The sequence below is a fragment of the Cricetulus griseus genome (genome assembly GCF_003668045.3).
Source record: "Cricetulus griseus strain 17A/GY chromosome 1 unlocalized genomic scaffold, alternate assembly CriGri-PICRH-1.0 chr1_1, whole genome shotgun sequence".
In the NCBI taxonomy this organism is placed as follows: Eukaryota; Metazoa; Chordata; class Mammalia; order Rodentia; family Cricetidae; genus Cricetulus; species Cricetulus griseus.
The window spans coordinates 12,128,068-12,147,178 of NW_023276807.1; the positions used below are offsets into that span (position 1 = coordinate 12,128,068).

Here is a 19,111-nt window from a genome sequence, read left to right on the forward strand (position 1 = left end):
GTGTCTGCCAGGTTGGACTTGGACTGGGCTATGGGTTCCCTGGATCTTCAGTTTGCAGAGAACATGTCCTGGAATAAGGCAGTCTCCATGATCATGTGAGCTAACTCCCATAACTCCACTTTCATCAGCCTTCCTCCCTACATGCTATAGGTTCTGTTTCTCTGGAGCATTAGTGCAGCCACCCTTTGGGGACACTGCTGGCCACGCCCATCTTCTCAAAGCTTACACAACCTTCTAAGAGCTTCTCTCCTCTTGTACTGAAGGACTGAAGGGAAGAAGAGGACCATGAGGCCTTCAGGGCAGAGCCCACTGCTGTCCCAAGCACAAGTGATTTGTTATATGTGGAGTAAGTAAGAAAAATAAGCACCTACCACAAATTGCAGAGGTGTAGTGTCCCTCAGGGGTGGCCTTGGAAACAGATGTCTCAGGAAAGACCCCAGGGCTAGCCCATCTTCTGGTGACCGTTGGGGAGTCCCTCAACTCTGAGTGGTTTTCCTGCCTGCAGCTGGGATATGAAGTGTCTCTGTCTCAAGGGGCTGAGATGAGGATGGCTGTGTCCTGGACGAGCCCTTGCAGCACAACAGCTGCACACTGATGTCCAGCTCAGTTAGAGGACCCCACACTGGAACAGCTCAGGATCTGTCTCCTCAAGGAATGGCCACCTGCGTCCTTTCTTACAATCAAGCACACACCCTGCAGGGCTTTACTCCACGGCTCTGTGGTAGCCCCTCCTATTGACCTGGCAAAGTTCCTGTGATGTATCGCAAGGATAGGGTCACTCACAGTTCACTCCTTCCACCTGTCTGCTGAACACTGTGAAACAATTCTAAAGCCAAGACCACACACCGTCCCATCTTGACCAGCAAAAGACATGGGGTAATGGGCCAGGGGATACAGGGACTAGTGACTTATGGTAGCAGGGTTGAGACTAGGGGAGGACACAGAGAACGAGGGTGGGTGACAGGGTCTGGAGGGGCCTGCTCAGTTAAACAGCCAGCTCAGGTTCAAATCTCCCAAACACAGTTTGTCTGGGAGCTTGTGCCAGGTGGAGACCACACGGTGCTCACTCATAGATAATGCAGGGAGGATGCTGCAGTGTGGGGGGAGAGCCATAGCCCTGGCTGCATGGCTCAAGTCTTCTGGACATCTGTGAGCAAAGAGGAATCCACGAGGCAAGAGCGGGCCTGGCCTGTGATGCAGGCTGAGCCAGAAGAAAGACACCTGTGATGGCTATTTTGATTGTCAATGTGATCGCATCTGGAATCAACTAAGAGACACACTTCTGAGTACTGGCCACTGAGCCCAAATTGCCAGCATCCATTTAAAAAGTTGAAAACACAAAAGCACTTGCACGCACACACACACACACACACACACACACACACACACACACACACACACACACGAACGATTACACAATTTTTTTTTTAAAAGCCAGGTTTGGTGGCTTGTAATTACACACTTGCAATCCCAGCACTGGGGAGGCGGAGACAAACAGATCCCTGAGGCTCACTGGCCGGCCAGTCTAGTCTACTTATGGAGCTATAGGCTAGTGAGAGACTTTATCAATTAAAAGCCAACTAAGGCATACAGAAGCCAAGAAACAGCATCTGAGGTTGACCTAAGGCACACACTCACACGGCAGACTAACCCAGAGGATCTTTCTTCCTGCGATGGCTGTCTTGATGGTCAGTTTGATTGCATCTGGAATCAGATGCAAACTAAGAGACACACCTCTGGGTAGGCCTATGAAGGCATTTCCAGGAACTGGGGGAGAAGACTATCCAATGATGGCTTAGATGTAGAGAGGGGGAGGAAAAAGCGTGGCTGCTTGTTGGTCTGCCTCCTTGGTCAAGGGTACATTTATCCCAAGGGGATTTGTGTTCCTGGTGGGGCTGCCATTCTTCCCTGTTTGGGTTCCTGCACAGACTGAAAACCCGGATGCTCTAGGAATCTTCTAGGTCTTCAGAGGCATCTGCCTCTTGGACTCAGCAGAAAGTGGGCTACTGGGTTCTTAGCCTCTTCAGTGTGTACACTGTCTGATGTCAACTGCCCAGACATTCTAACACACACACACTAACACACACACACACACACACACACACACACACACACACACACACACAAAATCAGTTCTGCTCCTCTAAAAAATCCCACTAATACAACAATCCCAGGCTGCTAGGATGTGCTCTAGATCCTCCAAGGCTGGTGGCCTGCTGCTATTACATAGGCCTGATTCCTCCTGGGTCCCTTTCCAAGCCAGCTCCCTTTGAGCTGGGGATATGAGATGTGCTTCAGATGGCCCGCTGGTCCCATTCCTGCCTTCTACCCGTATGACTAAAACCAGGTGGTCCCCTATAGAAGCTGCATTTTCTGCTGGGCATGTTGCCAGCTCAGCTTCCAGGAAAGCAAAGGTACAAACCTGTCCTTACAGGACTCCACTTCCTGATGGCTATAAACAGCATGATGGGGGAGGCAGTGAACCTCCTCAAGAGTTCAGGAGGTGGGCTGGCAACCAGCCTTGCCTGGACTCGCATGAGCAAAAACAACCCACACCTGCCACCTGTCACAGGGTCAGAGGTGGCAGAGGAAGCCTGAGCCCCTCCAGGCGAGTAGGGCATGGCCACCAAGTCTTTGTCCACAAAGACGAGCTGCAACCCACTCTCCCTGTGGCCCATTCTCTCTTGGGCAGGGTCTCTCTTTCCATCAGAAAGCTCTAGACTCAGGCTGCCAAGGTGACTCAGCAGGTAAACACAACTTTCCTCCAGGCCTGACCACCTGAGCTGGATTCCTGGAACCCTCTGGGTGGATGGAAGAAACCGCTTCTGCAAGTTGTCCTTTGACCTTCACATTCGGCACACAATTAGATTAAAAATTAAATTAGAGGCTAGAGATGGCTCAGCAGTTAAGAGCCTTTGCTGCTCTTGCAGAGCTCCTGGGTTTAATTCTTGGCATCCACCCACATAAGGCAGTTCACAACCACCTGTAACTCCAGATCCAGAGAATCCAATGCCTTCCTCTGGCCTCCAAAGCCATTCACACATACCAGCATACCCTCACACAGAAACACACGTCATATGCACAAATAAAAACCATAAAAATAAATCTTTAAAAATTATACTCAAGGCCAGGCATTGGTGGCGCACGCCTTTAATCCCAGCACTCGAGAGGCAGAGGCAGGTGGATCTCTGTGAGTTCAAGGCCAGCCTGGTCTTCAGAGCAAGTGCCAGGATAGGCTCCAAAGCTACACAGAGAAACCCTTCTTGGGGAAAAAAAAAAATTATACTCAAAAAGGCCTCTCGATATTAAGGAGACTATCTGCTTATCCCATCCCCGACTTTGATCTCTGGGAGTCACCATGTCACTCACACTTAATGAACCCGTGCAACCATTCATTTAGTTGGACTATGTATGTGGGAACCTGGTAGCCACTCAGTGTCTCCAGTCTTTATTTCCCAAGGACACCAAAGCTCCAGAGAGGTAAATATTTACATGGGGAGTTTTAGTGCCGACTTGGAGGGAGATGCTCGCCTTTGCTGCCCATGAGCTGGAAGCAACTGTCTACATTTGTCCCCTGGGCTCTGCAAAATCGGGAGTGTTCTAATTCTCAGTTAGAAAGCTACTCTGGGGGGGGGCACTTTGTCAGGCTCTCTTGTCCCATGCTGGTGGGGTGGGGCATCAGGGGCTGGGGCTGAGTATGTGGGGGACATCCATGCTAAGCTCCTCCCCTGTGAGGGCGGAGCTAGGAGCTTGTTCACAAACAGCATCATACAGGGGATAGCCTTGGGTGTGGATACTGCAGACGGTGCTGATTGTGGATGGGGAGGGGAGTGGGGTTAGGTACCAGATGCAGACAAGCAGTGTCCAAGGTCAGGCTGGAGTAACAAGGATGGACCTCTTAGACCCACTTTCCCATGCATAGAGATGGAGCCTGGGTGTTGTCCAAGCAGCAGCCTCCAGGCTCTGCTTTGAGCTGTACGGCCCTTTCTTCCAAATCAGTCTCACACTCACAAAAACCTTGATAAATGGGGCCTGCAGCACCTGCCTTCCTGGGCTCAGCTTGTGTACCCAGGCCCTACTGAATACGTCTGAAGGCAGCCTTGGGGGATCTACACTGTTGGGAGGACAGTAACAAGGCAGCCATCTGTCCACTTCCTTGGCTATCTAGGCTTATGACGGAGACTGCCTCTATCAGCAAGGTCTCAGAGGGGTTCAGAGGTCAGCACCCCTCCCCCCCTCTCCACCCCACCGTGTGTACACATGGTCTCAGGGGGTACATGAGCTGGCTTGACTGTAACCACTGCAGTGCCCATGTAAGCCTCATATGAGCCCACAGCCACATTAAAGGCGGACGGGCATGCTGGAGGTGACATCTGTAAAACCGCTACAGATGACCTATGGAACTTGGCCCTAAGATACACAGAGGACCCTACCAGCCAACTGGGAAAGGATAAACAAACCCACAGAGGAAAACCAAGGTTAATGGCAGAGAAAGCCTCAGCAGTCAACACACAGGAGATTACCCAGCCGACAGGCAGATGAACACCAAGGCCAGCGGAGCTTACTTAACAGCAGATAAACTGCAGGCCTAAGTCTGCAGGGCCTGTTCTGGGCTGAGGCCGGACCAAGGGTGTATAGGACCACAAACAGGTGCAGTTTTAATAACCTGGACTGTGGCAGGCAACATGAAATGAAGCTCCCTCCAGGCTGTTTGAAGAACAAAGCTGGGAAAACAGGAGCTGTGTCTAGACAGCCATGGGGCTGAATTGGGAGGTGGATGGGTTATATATGCATGTCACGGACCAGCAAGGATACACCTCAGAGACAGACTGAGTAGAGACAGCAGGCTGCAGGCCAAGTATAGCTGGATACAGGGCCTAGAAAGTTTGCAACACTGAAACAGCTTAGGGTTTGGTTTAAGGGAGATGCAGCCTAGCTGCTTAAGTAGTAAACGGAAGATAGGAGAGAATCATGAAATAGCAGACAGCAGCGTGGGGCAGATGTGGAGCGACTCCACCTTGCGCCTACAATGGGGGCTGAAGTGATCATACCCCCAGACACCCCACTGCACCCCCGCACACTCCTGTGGGGTGATTAGAGCCTGGGCTTGACCCAATGCCACATTTCAATGAGCATGGCCCCATGGCATGTTCACCCCTCCTGCCCCTGCCTTTCAGTTCCTCAGAAGAACAGGGGAGTCAGTCCACGGATACCAATATCAGGCTCAACATGACTTGGGCCCACATTTGGGCTGGGGATGTAGCTGGTTGCCTAGCACCCAGAGGCCTGAGTTCATTACTCAACAATGAATAAACCATGCACAGAGGATTATAGCTGCTGGTCTCGGATCCCACCAGGTCACAGAGTAAGGTTGGGAGCTGGCTCTGGAGGTCCCTTTTTTCTGTCCCCAGAAGTGGCAAGACTCATTGTAATCTCTTGAAGAAACACAGGTCCATTGGCGGAAATCCCCCTCCACCCTAGGGTTTCTCTGTGGTTTTGGAGGCTGTCCTGGAACTAGCTCTTGTAGACCAGGCTCAGAGATCCGCCTGCCTCTGCCTCCTGAGTGCTGGTATTAAAGGCGTGTGCCACCAACACCCGGCCCCATGGGGGAATTGTATGTGCAGGTCCTGGTCTCTACCCCTGTGGCAGGCACAGTCAAGGTGACTATTTACAGAAAGGAAAATTGGGCACAGATGTTGTAAAGCCTATGAAAGGCAAAGCTGGGATTGTACCAGGTTGGACCAGCTTCAAGTCTGGGCCCCTCGCTTACTCTGCTGTCACCTCAGTATGATCCTGGAGATGCCTGCCACTCCAGGCTCCTGCTCTCCTGTATATCCCTAGCTGGCTTCCTTGCTGTTGGGCAGCCATAATACCACCTGTCCTCACCCAGCCCACTGCACCAAATGGAGCTAACCTCCTGAGCCCTCTTGGGCTCTAGACTCTCATCATTTCACAAGGGAATAAGTGAAGACAGAAAAAGAGGTTCTGAGTGGTCCAGGCAGGGAATAGCCCAAACTGGACCCCATACTGTTTTGACTCCAGATGCAAGCCTGGCAGGGTCCCCAGGGCATGCAGTTTCTTCAGCAAATCCTACTGGCGTTCACCACCACAACTGGTGCAAGCACAGTTTCTAAGGAGTGGCCTGACTGACTAGTAGAGGGCTTTTGCTGGAGTAGCCTGACCCATGGAGGCAGAGGCTCGGGTCTGCTGTGAGAGGGAAGGAGCCTGCTCCTGCTCCTAACCAGAGGGATAGATGTCTTTGGCTACTGACCTCTGTTCTTTACAGTTCAGTAAACCATTAATTCCCCAGTCTAATCTGTGCACTGACTATCTTTCCAGACAACTACTGATTTGTACTCATGTCCCTGCTACTGGGCCCTTTAACTGCCATGTAAACAAACAGGCAGTTGCACGGCTCATGGCCTTCAAAGCTGAGCCAGATGCTGGCTATAGGGAGTGGCCTCTCTCTCTGGAGCCCCATGCATATATATGCAAGGCCCTGCTCAGCAGTGCCCACAAGGGTACCACAGACAGCCTGCTCTCCAGATGGGGAGCTGGGCCCTCCCTGCTGGCGGACTGTGGAACTCAAGTGGTTGTGAATGGCTATGGCTCCCACAAGACATGGGTACAATTTGGAGCTGGATGTACCATGAGGTCAACCTGTCCTCTAGAACCCAATGGTGGCCAGACAGCTCCATCATAAAGATGGGGATGTGTCTACTGAGTCCCAGAGTCACACTGGCTCTGGTCACAAGGCAGCAGAAGCTGGCTCAGAGGCTCCCTAAAACCTGGAGGGTCCAATCTAACACGTGCCCCCATGACATGAGCAGGAAAGGGTACAAGCAGGTTACTGTGTGTTCCCTCTCCTGGTGCCAAGCCCTGTTCTTAGAGAGTATCTGAACATTCCTGGAGCTTGGGGGTTGTTACCTGTGACAGGCTGCCCAGGCCAAAGTCTGTGGCTCAGTGAATCCATGAATGAATCAATCACTGGGGAAGCTAGGAGTATGGGTGAAGCCTCCAAATGGTCCTCCCTGGATGCTATCTCACTCAGGCAGAGCGCAAGTCATCCACAGAGGGTCCAGATGCCTCCTCCTACATGACAGGTTTTACAGGATGAATAGGAGTAAAAACAGAAGGCTGCTAGGGGGGTGTGGATCAGCCAAGCTCCTGGTGCCCACACAGTGGGCCTGCCCTCAGAAGGGCCCGTGGTGAGGGAGGACGGCTCATTCAGGCGCATTTGCCAGGCCCCAGCTTCCCACCAAGGCTGAAGCAGGGTGTATTGTCTTCTGTGGAAACTATCTGGAAGCTGGAGAGTCTTTTTTTCTGGGTCAGAGGTCAAGAACGGGCTCGCTTTCAGCTCTCTCCTGTGTGTGGAAATGTACATGCCATTTCTGCAAACTGACAGACCCTGGGGACTTGGAACAATACCACAGCAGGAAGGGGCACTTTATTCAGGGACAAACAAGACCAGAAGTCCAACGGCCAGCAAACAACAGGCCTGAATTCTAAGGCAGATGAGACACGAAGATCTGGGCTATCTCTCTCTACTTAGGCTATCTCCAAGTACCTTGTTTGCTCCCATTCATCTGTGACCAGCTTTGGGCAACATGCCTGAACCAGAGGAAACCACCCTCTGGAGCCAGTTATACTCCTCTCTGTCCTGCAAAACCCTGCTCAAAGGAGAGGGTTTCCCACCCAGTTGGCTGCTGCCCACATCACTTCCACTATACACACCTCTGCCTGGGCTGGTGTCTTGAGCTTATTCCCTTCCCCTCCCCTCCCCTCCCCTCCCCTCCCCTCCCTCACCAGTCTGACACACTCTCCCTTCAAAACAAAAGCAAAAAAAGCCTTATAAGATGACTTAGTAATATGCATCATATCACTTTACTGATGGGTCCTGCAAAAGGGGCAGAGGTACCCGCCCCCACTGCTACCATTTATTCAGAGGGTGGGAAGAGCCTGGGTGGGACTGCTCAGTGCTGCAGCTTGGAGCCTGGCCTGATGAACTGACCTGGCTTGCACTCTGCAGCTGTTCCCTAAAGCAAGGCCTCTTGTCTTCACTTTTTCAAACCCACTAGGTGAGTGGAGAGCCCTGGTGATGGCCCCTTCCTCCTCTCTCTGTGGCTTCATGTCTGCCCTGGAAACATCTCTCAAGTCCTTTGCATTGGGGCAAGAGAGGACAGGTGGAAAGGCACCTTCCTTACTGTGTGTAGAGTGCCAGACAGACAGAGACGGGTTAGCCATGTTCCCACATCACTGCCTCTTACCCTGCCTACCCTTCCCAGGATAGGTGGCGGAGTGAGAAGTCTAGGACTGAGGAACCACTGGAGAACAGTCCAGCCATGCAGGAGAGGCTACTCAAAGCTGCCCTGTGCTGCTCTGGACGGTCAGTCAACAAACCTTGCTAGTTTTCCCTTTCAGAGCCAAGAGAACATGGCTTGATTCCTGCCCTGCAGCTATGGGTGAAGGCTGTCGGATGGTTTCTAGTAAGCCTGATGACTCAGGTTTCATGTAAAATTGTACATTTCTGGAAAGCCCGTATGGCCTGAATCTATGGCTGCCTGTCTTACCTGGGGACAATCATTCCCCTTGGGGCAGGAGACAGCGAGCCGCTTGAGGCACTGGGCTGCAGATGGTCAGATGTCCCAATGCTGCCCCAGGCCTTCCAGGCTTAGACGCTGGTGAGTTTAAACAGGCCAGTCTTTATACTCCTGCTTTATGGGGGTGTTGAGGGCTATCTCATCCTTTTCCCACTGTTGTAATGAAATCCCCGAGGCTCGGTGCTTTCCAAAGCAAAGCTGACTAACTTGGTTCTTAGAGGTTCAAGGACATGATGCCAGCAGCAGCTCAGATTTAGCGAGGGCCTTGTGGTGCCAAGATGACATCAGGATGGGACAGTGTACAGGAGAGATCACATGGAGTGGAAGCCACAGAGCAACCATGGAAAGGCCCAGATTCTGTCTTTCAGGAACTAAGTGGGATGGACCTCCTTCCCTCAAGAAGGTTTCCTCAAATAACCAACTCCCCTAGGCTCCCCTCTTAAAGGCTCAGACAGAGCCTCAAGAACATCACATCGGAACTCCCAGCAAGGCACAGGGCAAACTGAGATCACCACCAACAGCTCAGGGACAAGTGCTACCCCACAGCACCCAGTCTGTCCTCTGATACCTGCTGCAGACATCTCGAAGCAGGTGGGGAGGCAACTGGGGTGACAGGACACAGCCATGTCCTGTTCCTTACAAGGCCATGCCACCTAAATGGTATTAGAGCAGGGCTTTGTGTTTGTGTGTATATATGTATCTTTTGCTCAAACAAACAAAAAACCCAAACAAACACACACTTTGGGGAACCAGAAAGATGGATAGGTCAATAGGTAAAAGATGCCTGTCATAAAACCTAATCCCCTAGACCCATGTGGTGGAAGGAGAGAACTCACTTCCACAAGTTGTTCTCTGACCTCTGATGCATGCCTATGGCAGGCGTGCGCGCACGCACACGCACACACGCGCGCTTGCAATAGGTTTTTTTTTAAATTAGAGTGGCCTAGCTTTCAAATGAAAAAGAAAGAAAGAAAGAAAGAAAGAAAGAAAGGAAGGAAGGAAAACTTTGTTGTTACTGTTGTTTTTGAGACCTGGTCTCATGTAGTCCATGTAGCTGGAACTCACTATATAGCCAAGGATGACAGTGACCTTCTGATCCCCTTGCTCCCACACCCTGGAGTGCTGGAGGTAGAGGGCTACACCTCCATATCTGGTTCAGTGTGGTACCGGGGCTAGAACCTAGGGTCTCCTGCATGTTAGGCGAGCACTCTACCAACTGAGCTACATTCCTAGCCCAAGAAAACTTTAAAACCACAATTGTGATCCTGGTGAGGTGGCAGTTGGCACAGGCTAGACTGCACGAAGCATGGGTGTCCCCACGGATACTCTGCGGGGCTGCAGAGCATTCAGATATTCTATGCTGACGAACTTCCAAAGGAAACCAAAGCTATGTGAAATATTTGCACACAGGGGTGTCCACTCGGCACTCATTCTTTATACAAATGGAGCACAAGGGAAACCTCCAAATCTCCACATGTGGCAGCTAAGAATGAGCCCACAGAGGGCCTGGTCACAGCTGCCACGGTCTGAGCTTTTCATGACACTGGGGCTTTCAACACAAACAAAACCATGGAGGGGGGTATGGGCTTCCCTTTTCAACCCTGCACCTCTTCCTGCACAGTCACAGAAAAGCAGCACTACAACGGAAGGGGTCATGTGAGAGGAAGACTCAAGGTCTCTTACTATAATGGACCCTGGAGGACTCCAGACCCATTAGGTACCACCCCTGAATGGCCTCCAAACCTGCCATCCTCACCCCTAGCCACTAACGAAGCCATAACTGTAGGCTTCACTGGCCCCCAGAGGCATGCTGTGTTCATCAGAAAGGATTCTCTGACTCAGGTTGACACAACCTCAGACTAGAGCTGGCCCAGGTGCTGGTGGTCCCTGGTAACCATCATCCCCTGGCAGCCCCATCTGTCCAAGGCCAGCCAGCAACCCTTACGTCTCTCTAGGCTGGTTCTGTAAGTACACAAGCTTATGCTAGCAGATGTGAAACATCTGTAGTAGACAGAGGCCACAGAAACCTCCAACGCTCTGCTCACACACCTGTTCCCCCACCAAGGCAGGAAGTACCAGAGAGGCTGCAAGTTACAAACCTAGGAAGAAGGGCAAGACCTGCCCAACCCCATTAATCAACCAATGTGTGCCCAGTTCAGAGCAGCCACGGGCAGATGTTCCATGGGGAGCTGCTGGCTTTACCATAACCAGAGAGAAGAGGAAGACCCACCCCAGCCAGTTCACAGGGAGTCTGGGAGGAAACAGCCTTCAACGGTGATAGTGAGTGCCACTCAGCACTGGCCACCCTGCCATCATGGGCTCTGACCCTACCCTGAGAGTGGCAGACAACATCAGGGTCCCTGGACAGATGGGAGTACAAGTCCTGCTTGAGACAGGGTTCAGTGGGGGAACTCAGGTGCAGCCAGGAGGTCAATGCATAAGTCTCCTGAGGTAGTTTGGGTGGTGGCGGGGTGGGGTAAAGGGTGGGTGATAGGGGTGGGCTACATACCTAGTGCCTAGAACAGAAACAAATGGGGTGAGATAGAAGAGAGTGACAAAGAGGAACCCCGTGTCACTTATTGGGTGGCACAGTTAGAGGCTTTGGAACCAAGGGCCCTAGAGGCCCCTCCCCCACCCAGTCCACTGTTGCTGACTCAGCAACTTCTTGGCTCAGGGGGTTAGCAGTCCACACAGCATTTTCATCCTTGCCCTTCCAGGCAGTCCAGGCCCGGGCAGAGCATCTGGTGCCATCCACCTCCCCCATGCCTCTCATTCACAGCTGTGAGGCCACCTGAGCCTTGGTGCTGGGACAACTCTAGCCACGGGGCCCAGGGGACTTCACCCTGGGAACCCATATATAGGACTACAAGAAGAGTAAGTACCCCGGTAACAATCTGTGGCCAAAGTCATCCGTGATGGGTAGGCTCACTCCAGAGCTCTGGCCTCTTCAGCTCCAAGAGCAGCACCCACAGTCTGCCCCCGGTCTCAACCCCCACATCCTGCAGACAGAGAGGACCATCCTGAGCCTGCTGGGGTCTGTCAGTGCCCAGCACTGGGCACCCACAGCCTTGACTGGTTGACAAGTGGACAGCTGCTATGGCCAGCCCCAGCCCCATGGCTGAACCATGGGATGGGTCCTGTACCTGGAACAAACATATATGCCTAGCAGAGTTAGTGCTAGACAGGAAGCAGTTTCAAGGGTCTGGGAAGGAGGCTCTGGGTCCAGGTTGGGATCCTGGACCACCTCCTTGGAAACTGGGAGCTGCCGGGGTGGGGTGCGGTGTGTATGGGGAGAGAAAGTAGATCTATCACTCAACTCTAATGCCCTCGTGTTCTGACAGTTTGGGAAATAAGACTTGGGACTGTAAGGCAAGCAGGACTATGGACCATAAACAGCTCTGGGCTGGCTGGCCCCTGCAAGGTCCCCAACCTCACCAGAAAGCCAGCACTTTCCTGCCCCAAGAGTACCAAAGAAAACAGCAACATCAGTCAAGACTTGCCCACGCCCACTTCCTAGCTCATCTGTAAATCCAGTCCTACAGTGAATATGGGAGAGAAACAAAGGCAGGCAAGAAGCCCTAATTCCTGGCCCCTCCAAAGGTGGGATGGGGCTGGGGGGGGAGGGGTGGGGACGGACGATGATCCCGGAAGGACCAGTGGACACCAACAGGAACAGGACTACAATCTCAACTTTACAAAGTGCTTCCTGAGGGGCTGCCCCAAACCCCATTGGCCCCCACCCCATCCCTCAGACATGGGGAAGACTGAAGGGCCCTGCTGCAAGGTCCTTGGCTGCCCAGGTAACCCTAACTGCCTCAGCTATCCCCAAGCTGGATGGTGGATAGATTTCTAGGGAAGGCAGTCCCCAACCAGAGGCTTTTGTTCCACTTTTGTGCCTGGGGTGGCCAGGTAGTTCCTCTTTCTCCCCGCTTTCAGCCCGGGTCACACAGGCCTTTGTTCTACCTGCACACACCGGCAGGCAGAGCCCACCCCTTTCCTGGCAGCTCCTCCCCAGGCTGGCAGGCACTGGAGGGCCTGAAGACACCACAGGTACAGGGGAAGAGGGACTTCATTTCTCTTGCTCCACTTTCGGTACTAGACGGGTATGGACTACACACACGCACACACACACACATACACACACACACACACACACACATACAAACACACCTGCTTTTCTGCCCCTAGATCCAAGGCTGGACCTTTAGTCCCGGAGGTTTATCTTTTAGTTTAGCCAGCAGTACACCGCAGGTGGGGTGGACAGAGAGCAGCGGGCGGTGACCCAGGAGGAAGTCTGGGCACTGGGCAGCCAGGCCAATGGTGAGGAAAGGCACAGAGGAGAGGGTGAAAGGAGGGACCAGAGGTCAGGAGTGGCAGCTGCAGGGGCAGATGAGCCGGCAGATCGGAAGGGGCCCCAAGAGAGCAGAGAGGGCAGATCTGAACCGGGGTTTAGGATAACCCTCCCCTCCCCACGCCATCACACTCGCCCGCTGCGGGCGCTCACCTGGGCGAACGCAGACCTGCTGGGTCGCGGCGGTCTAGCACACCGGGCACACAGTTGGTGAGTTCGGTCCAGTCAGCATGCAGTCCGCAGCTCCAGCCGGTGGAGAAGCGAGAAAAGAGCCACGTCTCGCGGCGGTTGGGCCGATAGCAGGTGCACTTCTTCTGGCCGGGCCGACAGTCGCAGGGCACCTCGAGGCGCACGTTCTGCACAAGGTGGCGACCGAAGGTGGTGCCGCCGGTCTTCTGGATGTGCAGGAAGACGATCACATCGTCGCCCTTCATGTCGAAGCGCAGCGAGCGCTCCAGCTCGCGCACCGGGAAGTAGTACTTTTTCTCGTAATGTGGGTCCGGCGTGGGGAAGAGATCCAGGTCGTCGGGTGGCGCACGGCCACCGGGCGCGCCCAGGCTCAGCCCCGGGCCCGCGTACTGGTACAGGATGAGCATGAAGCACGCCGAGCCCGCCACCACCAGCACGAACTTGCTGGCGCGCTCAACCATGGTCCTGCCGCCGGCGCGCCGCCGCCGCATGTGTCACCATCGCCGGCGGCCCGGGCGCCGGGCCTGGGAGGGCGGGGGGCGCAGCTGCTCCGCCACCGCCGCCGCCGCCGCCCGCACTCCGGCCCGGCCCGGCTACTCGGCGCCCAGGCTGTGCGCAGCGTCGCGGGCCCCCGGCCTCCGCGGCGCCGTGGCTGCCCCCAGCCCCGATCCCCGGCTTGGCTAGCGTACAGCCCGGCCCCCGCCACAGCGCCCCACAGCCGCGCGCGCCCGCACCCGCCCGCAAAGCTCAGCGCCGAGAACGCTCTGCACCGCCCCGTGCGCCGCCGCGTCTCCGCAGTCCGTCGCGGCCCCGCCCCGGCCCCCCGGCCCGCCCTCGCGGCGCCTCTTGCTGTCGCCGCCCGCTCCGATCCTCCGCTCCGCCTTTGGAGCGCCCTGGGGGGAGGGGCTGGGGGAAGCCGGGGCACAGGCCAGCGCTGGGCGCGGGGTCGCGTGTCTCTCACACTCTGTCTCCGCTGATCGCTACGGAAAGGGAATTGGTTCCAGCTCGCAGGCCTGTAGGTGGCGGCTGGGTTGTCCTGAGCTCATGAGTGGGTGGTTCTTTTGGGCCTTGGCCATGGCTTTGGGAGCCTTCTCAGGACAGTTTGTCTCACCTGCGCTCCCACGGGAATACCGGGGGCTTTGACCTTCACATTGAACGATCTGAAGTTCCAAGTTGGAAAGCGCTAGGAGTTGGGACTACCATGAGGTTTGGGGCTACCATCGGGGGTGGGGAAGGGAAAGAAAGGTTGAGGGCATGGATCCAGGTGGATTTCACCATTACCCTGGTGGCATTGGGACAATGACCCGAAGCCCTAAGTGAAGATAAGCTAAATGTCTGCAAAGACCCAAAGATCAGCTTTGTGTTGTCCCTTTCCTCCAGTATGCATTGTTTTGATCCTGGTCATACTCCAAAAAACAGTTTTGAAAAATTGAACCAATGTTAAAAGACATTTTTAAAATTCCAACTTCCTTTTTATTTTTTTAATTTTTTTTAAGGTTGGTAAGGAAGGACCTACATCCTTGACTGGTTTTCTTTTACCTGCAGTGGAGTGCAGCGTGGGCCCCCAACCCAATCCCAGGCTCTAGCTTGCAAGCTGGAGGCTCCAGTGAGCAGCTCCATGCAGCCTATACAATATTATACTCTCTGCTGGGCCCCTAGCTATACTTAGGCCACCGGAGCAGCTGGAGGTGGGACGTGAGATAACCCGTCCAGAATTCCACACCCTAGGGCAGCTGGGATGGGCTCTAGCTTTTGGATTCAGGCCAGCATGGCCTCTGGGAGGCACAACAGCTGTCAGGTTCAGGTACCCACATTAAGTACTGCTGGGTGACGCCCCGGTTCTGTCTTGCTAAGGTGTGAATCAAGAGGAAGAGGGGGAGGGGATGGCACTAGGGGTCCAGAGCATTTACTGCATGTCAAAAACGACTGTTGAAAATAAGGTCAAGCCTGGAAGTCCCCCATACCCCAAGTAAACAGAGAAAAGGAGAGAACGCAAACATGCTTAAATCCAACTCCTCGGGGGTCTGTGTTCAGGACCCAGAACCCACCTTTAAAATGTGAGACATGCTTGCATTTGTCTGCAATTCCTGGCCTGGGGAAGAAGGGAGATGGGCAGATCCCTGGGGTTTGCAAGCCAGCCAGTCTAACCTATGTGGTGAGTAGCAGGTCAATGTCAAACACTGTCATGAAAAGGCACAAGGTGGGTGCCTCACAAAGGACAATATCCAAGGTTGTCCATTGTCCTCTATCCTACAAACACACACACACACACACACACACACACACACACACACAGAGAGAGAGAGAGAGAGAGAGAGAGAGAGAGAAAGAGAGAGACAGAGAGAGAGACAGAGAGAGAGACAGAGAGCGAGAACATGAAGTTTTGCAGACAGACCAAAGAAGTAACCACTATGGTCCAATGGGTACTTGGCCTTGAACACATTACATATGACATAGATCCTGGGGAAGGGGTGCCCTTGGTGAGATACAGGGCCCTTTGCCCCGCCCATCTTAGGGGCAGAGACACAGCAATGTGACGAGGATTCTCCCTTTTAGTAGATGAGCACGGTGGTATTCCTGCATGGGGCTTGGTTGACACGGCAGTTCAGACTTGCAGGGCATTGCTGCAACTAACACATCAGATGTTTTTTTGCCCAAATGCAAAGGCTCTGCCAAGAGTCAAATCCTAAATAGGGCTACTCTGGTGCCAGGCACAGCGGATACCTTATTTCCAACCCCAGCAGGAGGCCTTGCAAGCACAGGCTGTAATAACCATTCTATAAAAGAGAAAACTGAGGTTGTGGGGGGGGGAGGGTGCACACTCCAGAGCCAGACAAACTTCTCGCTGGCCAGGTGAAACCCCTTCCAGAGTTCTCCCCCTGCCCCACCTGTGTTCATCTCTGTTCCCCAGGCCAGAGGTAGAAGCACTGAGGGTCTAGAGGGCCACCACGGTGGTCTCTATTGCCAAGTGGCCCTCAGTATTCAAAAGAAAATACCTATGCTTGACTGTGCCGATGGAAAAACTGAAACCCCGTGAAGGGAGACGAGTCTGGTATAGGTACAAAGCGGTTGTATAGGTATAGGACAACCACAGCACTCTGGCTCAAGGATCAACAGCATCTTATCTAGCTAGAGAGGCTGACTGTTTATTCAAACCTCATTCTTGCCAGAATGGTTGAAGAATCCCCTCATTAGCCAGGGAGCCCTCTCTTACAAGAAGGTTTTACTGTGTGGGCAATCCTGGTGCATCTTGATATATTCCCGAGCAATCAGCGAGTGTGAACTACCCCGGAATCAAGCTCCCCAAGTCTTAAGTCAAGAAGTGAGGCTTTGGCAGCCTAACTAGCTAGGCTTCACCAGGCTTTTTCTCCTGAAAATCTGGCAGAAATGTGACACTGAGGGTTTGCTGTGGATTGCCAATGAGATCGATGAGGCCCAGCTGTCATCTGGCACTCAGTAAGGGTTCTGTTTGCTATTTCCTTTCTCTCCCTGGTAGCCAGGGCTCCCCAAAGCCCTAGGAGAGCACATGAACAGAACAAGCCCAGCTAAGTGTTTGCTGGAGGCAGTGTCCAGACTCTGTTTCAGATACTACTTTGTCCCTACCTTTGTCCTCTGAAAGCATACTTGAGAGCTCTGAACTAACATGGAGGAAAAAGAAAAGGATACAGATAGTGGCAGGATGTGATGACTCAATGAAAAGTGGTTACCGTACTTCTGTTGGAGAAAAGAGTAAGATTTCGTCTTTAGCACGCTAACATAATTCCCTACCTGCCATGCGTCCTCATAGTCTGAGAACCAGGAGATCAATCCACACCCGCCCCCCATCCCCGATAGTGCAGTCCCGCAGGCGGACACGCGGGGGCACAGCCTACGGCTGCTCCCCCGTTCAGCAGTTGACATTGTAAAATTGGGGAATTTTCCACACTTGCTTCCCTGGTTCTCTATCTGCTGTCTGCCCATTGTTTCTGAAGGAGTGGAGGGGGTAATCGCATTGTCTTTAGAGCCTCCCCTAGGGATGCAGGCGGGAGCCGAGAGAGGTTTTGCTTGAGGACAAACTTTTAAAGGTGACTCGGAGTAGCGATGTGTCTCAGGCCCTCCAGTAGCCAATGGACTGAGTCTAAAGCTAGTACTGTGGGGACCAGGTGAGCCAAGCTGAGCCCACCAGTCTCCGTAGACCCGTCTGCTTCATTTACCCTCAATTGTCTCCTGGTCTCCCGAATGGTACGTTTTTGGTCCCAACATCCTCCACCAAACAGCCTTTTGTCCTGTTCCCTTCCTTCCCATGGCAGAATTGTCTGTGGCCAGGTAGGCCTCTGCTCCAGAACTTTGCAGTACCCTTCTAAACCCTCCTGCAAAGACCTGCCTGCTCAAATCAAGGAGAACATACAGGATCTTGTTGTCCCCTAGAAAATATTCTACTTCCGGTGGATTGAAGGACTCAGACTTGAAGTGACCACCAGAGCCCCAGGGATGCCTACTGCTCCCCCCTACCCCCGCCGCCGCCGCCCTTCTGCCCATTGAGTCTACCTAATACTGGTACCACTCTGGAGAAGCCTGCCTCCACAACACTCTGCTCCCCTGCCTGGAGATTGCCTGTGTAAGGCAGGCTTTGGTCCTTGGCATCACTGGCAGTGGAAACTTAATTTCAAGCCTCTCTTTCTCTTGACTTTTCTGGGCTTCTCCCCTTCCCAGAGCACACCCTGAGACTAGCTGGCGGCCCCATAGTGGCAAGCTGGGCAAGGAAGATTCCCACAGCCTGATGAGATGTGGGCAGACAGACTGTCCAAAGGGTTACCCAAAGCGTTTGCCTGCTTGTGCCTGTGTGCATGAACTTGTTCATATGTGTGAGTGCTGTGCATGTGTGTGTATGTTTTTCACATATGTGTGTAAGTAGGCAGGCACATATGTTTGAATGTGTGTGAAGGTCAGGGGTTGACAACTTGTGTCTTCCTTGGTGTCTTTCTGTTTTATTAACTGAGTTGGGGTCCCTTGCTGTACCTGGAGTTTTGCTAATCAGCTAATCATCTGCTCTGGGCATCCCCAGTCTCTGCTTCCCAGGATGGGCATCTGAACACTGGCCCTCATACTTATACAGCAAGTACTTTATCTGCTGACCCATCTCCCCGGGCCCTGGACTGGTCCTTTCTGCTTGGAAAATCTGCCAGGACCTGCCTTGAGAAATTTCACAGAAAAATGGAGTCGTAGTCCTGATTACTAGGAGTGTGGGGAAGGTCTCCTTCCAGATCCCTGCCTTGGCTTTCCTTTTCCCAGAAGGGGCCCTGACCTAGCTGGGGTAGGGAGAGCCACAGGAGAGCATAGCAGATAATGTGGAAAGATGCATGGGACTATCTATGGCCCTGGGGAGGCTCCATGGCTCTGTGGATGGTTGAATCCTACAGGCTGAGACAAGCCACCTGGACCAGAAGGTCTTGTTGTTCTGTTGGTCCTTGCCTCCCTAGAGCCACTCTGGGTAGGCAAAGAAGGCCTTTGTCCTGGCCCTGTGCCGAACAGAACCCAGTGAGGATGGCAGCTAGTCTTCAGCATCCTGAGTCGGCCTTCAATCACAGGTGACTACTTGCAGGTCACCTCCTTTGTTTCTTGCAATGGGGATGACGCCTCTGCCTCTTTCGCCTGTGACACACTGTGCCTCTCTTGTGTTGGGAGCCACCCTTGCCAGAAGATAGCTGAGCCCCTCTCTTATCTGGCTGGTTCTTCTTAACTGTGCACCTCCACTGACATTAATGGTTGCTTTCCTGATAGGTTAATGTCAGCTGGGACTGAACTCCGTAGGAGTTGCTTTCTTAGGACAGTACTGTGGGTGCCTTAATTAAGGAGGGTCCAGTGTTGCAGAGAGGGTCTTTGCCAGCAAGGTCCTGGCTGTGCGAAGGGGTGCATTTACACTTAGGTGTACATGTGTGTGTGCCTAGGTACATCTGTACATGTGTGTGTGTATGCACAAGAGAGCCAGAAG

At 53.3% G+C, this 19,111-nt stretch overlaps 1 protein-coding gene across 1 annotated transcript in view; it reads right to left on the minus strand.

Moving 5' to 3' along the window:
• Positions 1-13,786, minus strand: part of Hs6st1 (heparan sulfate 6-O-sulfotransferase 1) — a 43,136-nt gene extending 29,350 nt beyond the window's left edge. The window contains exon 1 of the mRNA XM_027386886.2: positions 13,105-13,786. Within this exon, the coding sequence (XP_027242687.1) occupies positions 13,105-13,631 (527 nt within the window). The 5' untranslated portion in view covers positions 13,632-13,786. The remainder of the gene's footprint in view (positions 1-13,104) is intronic.
• Between the last annotated feature and the right edge of the window lie 5,325 nt (positions 13,787-19,111).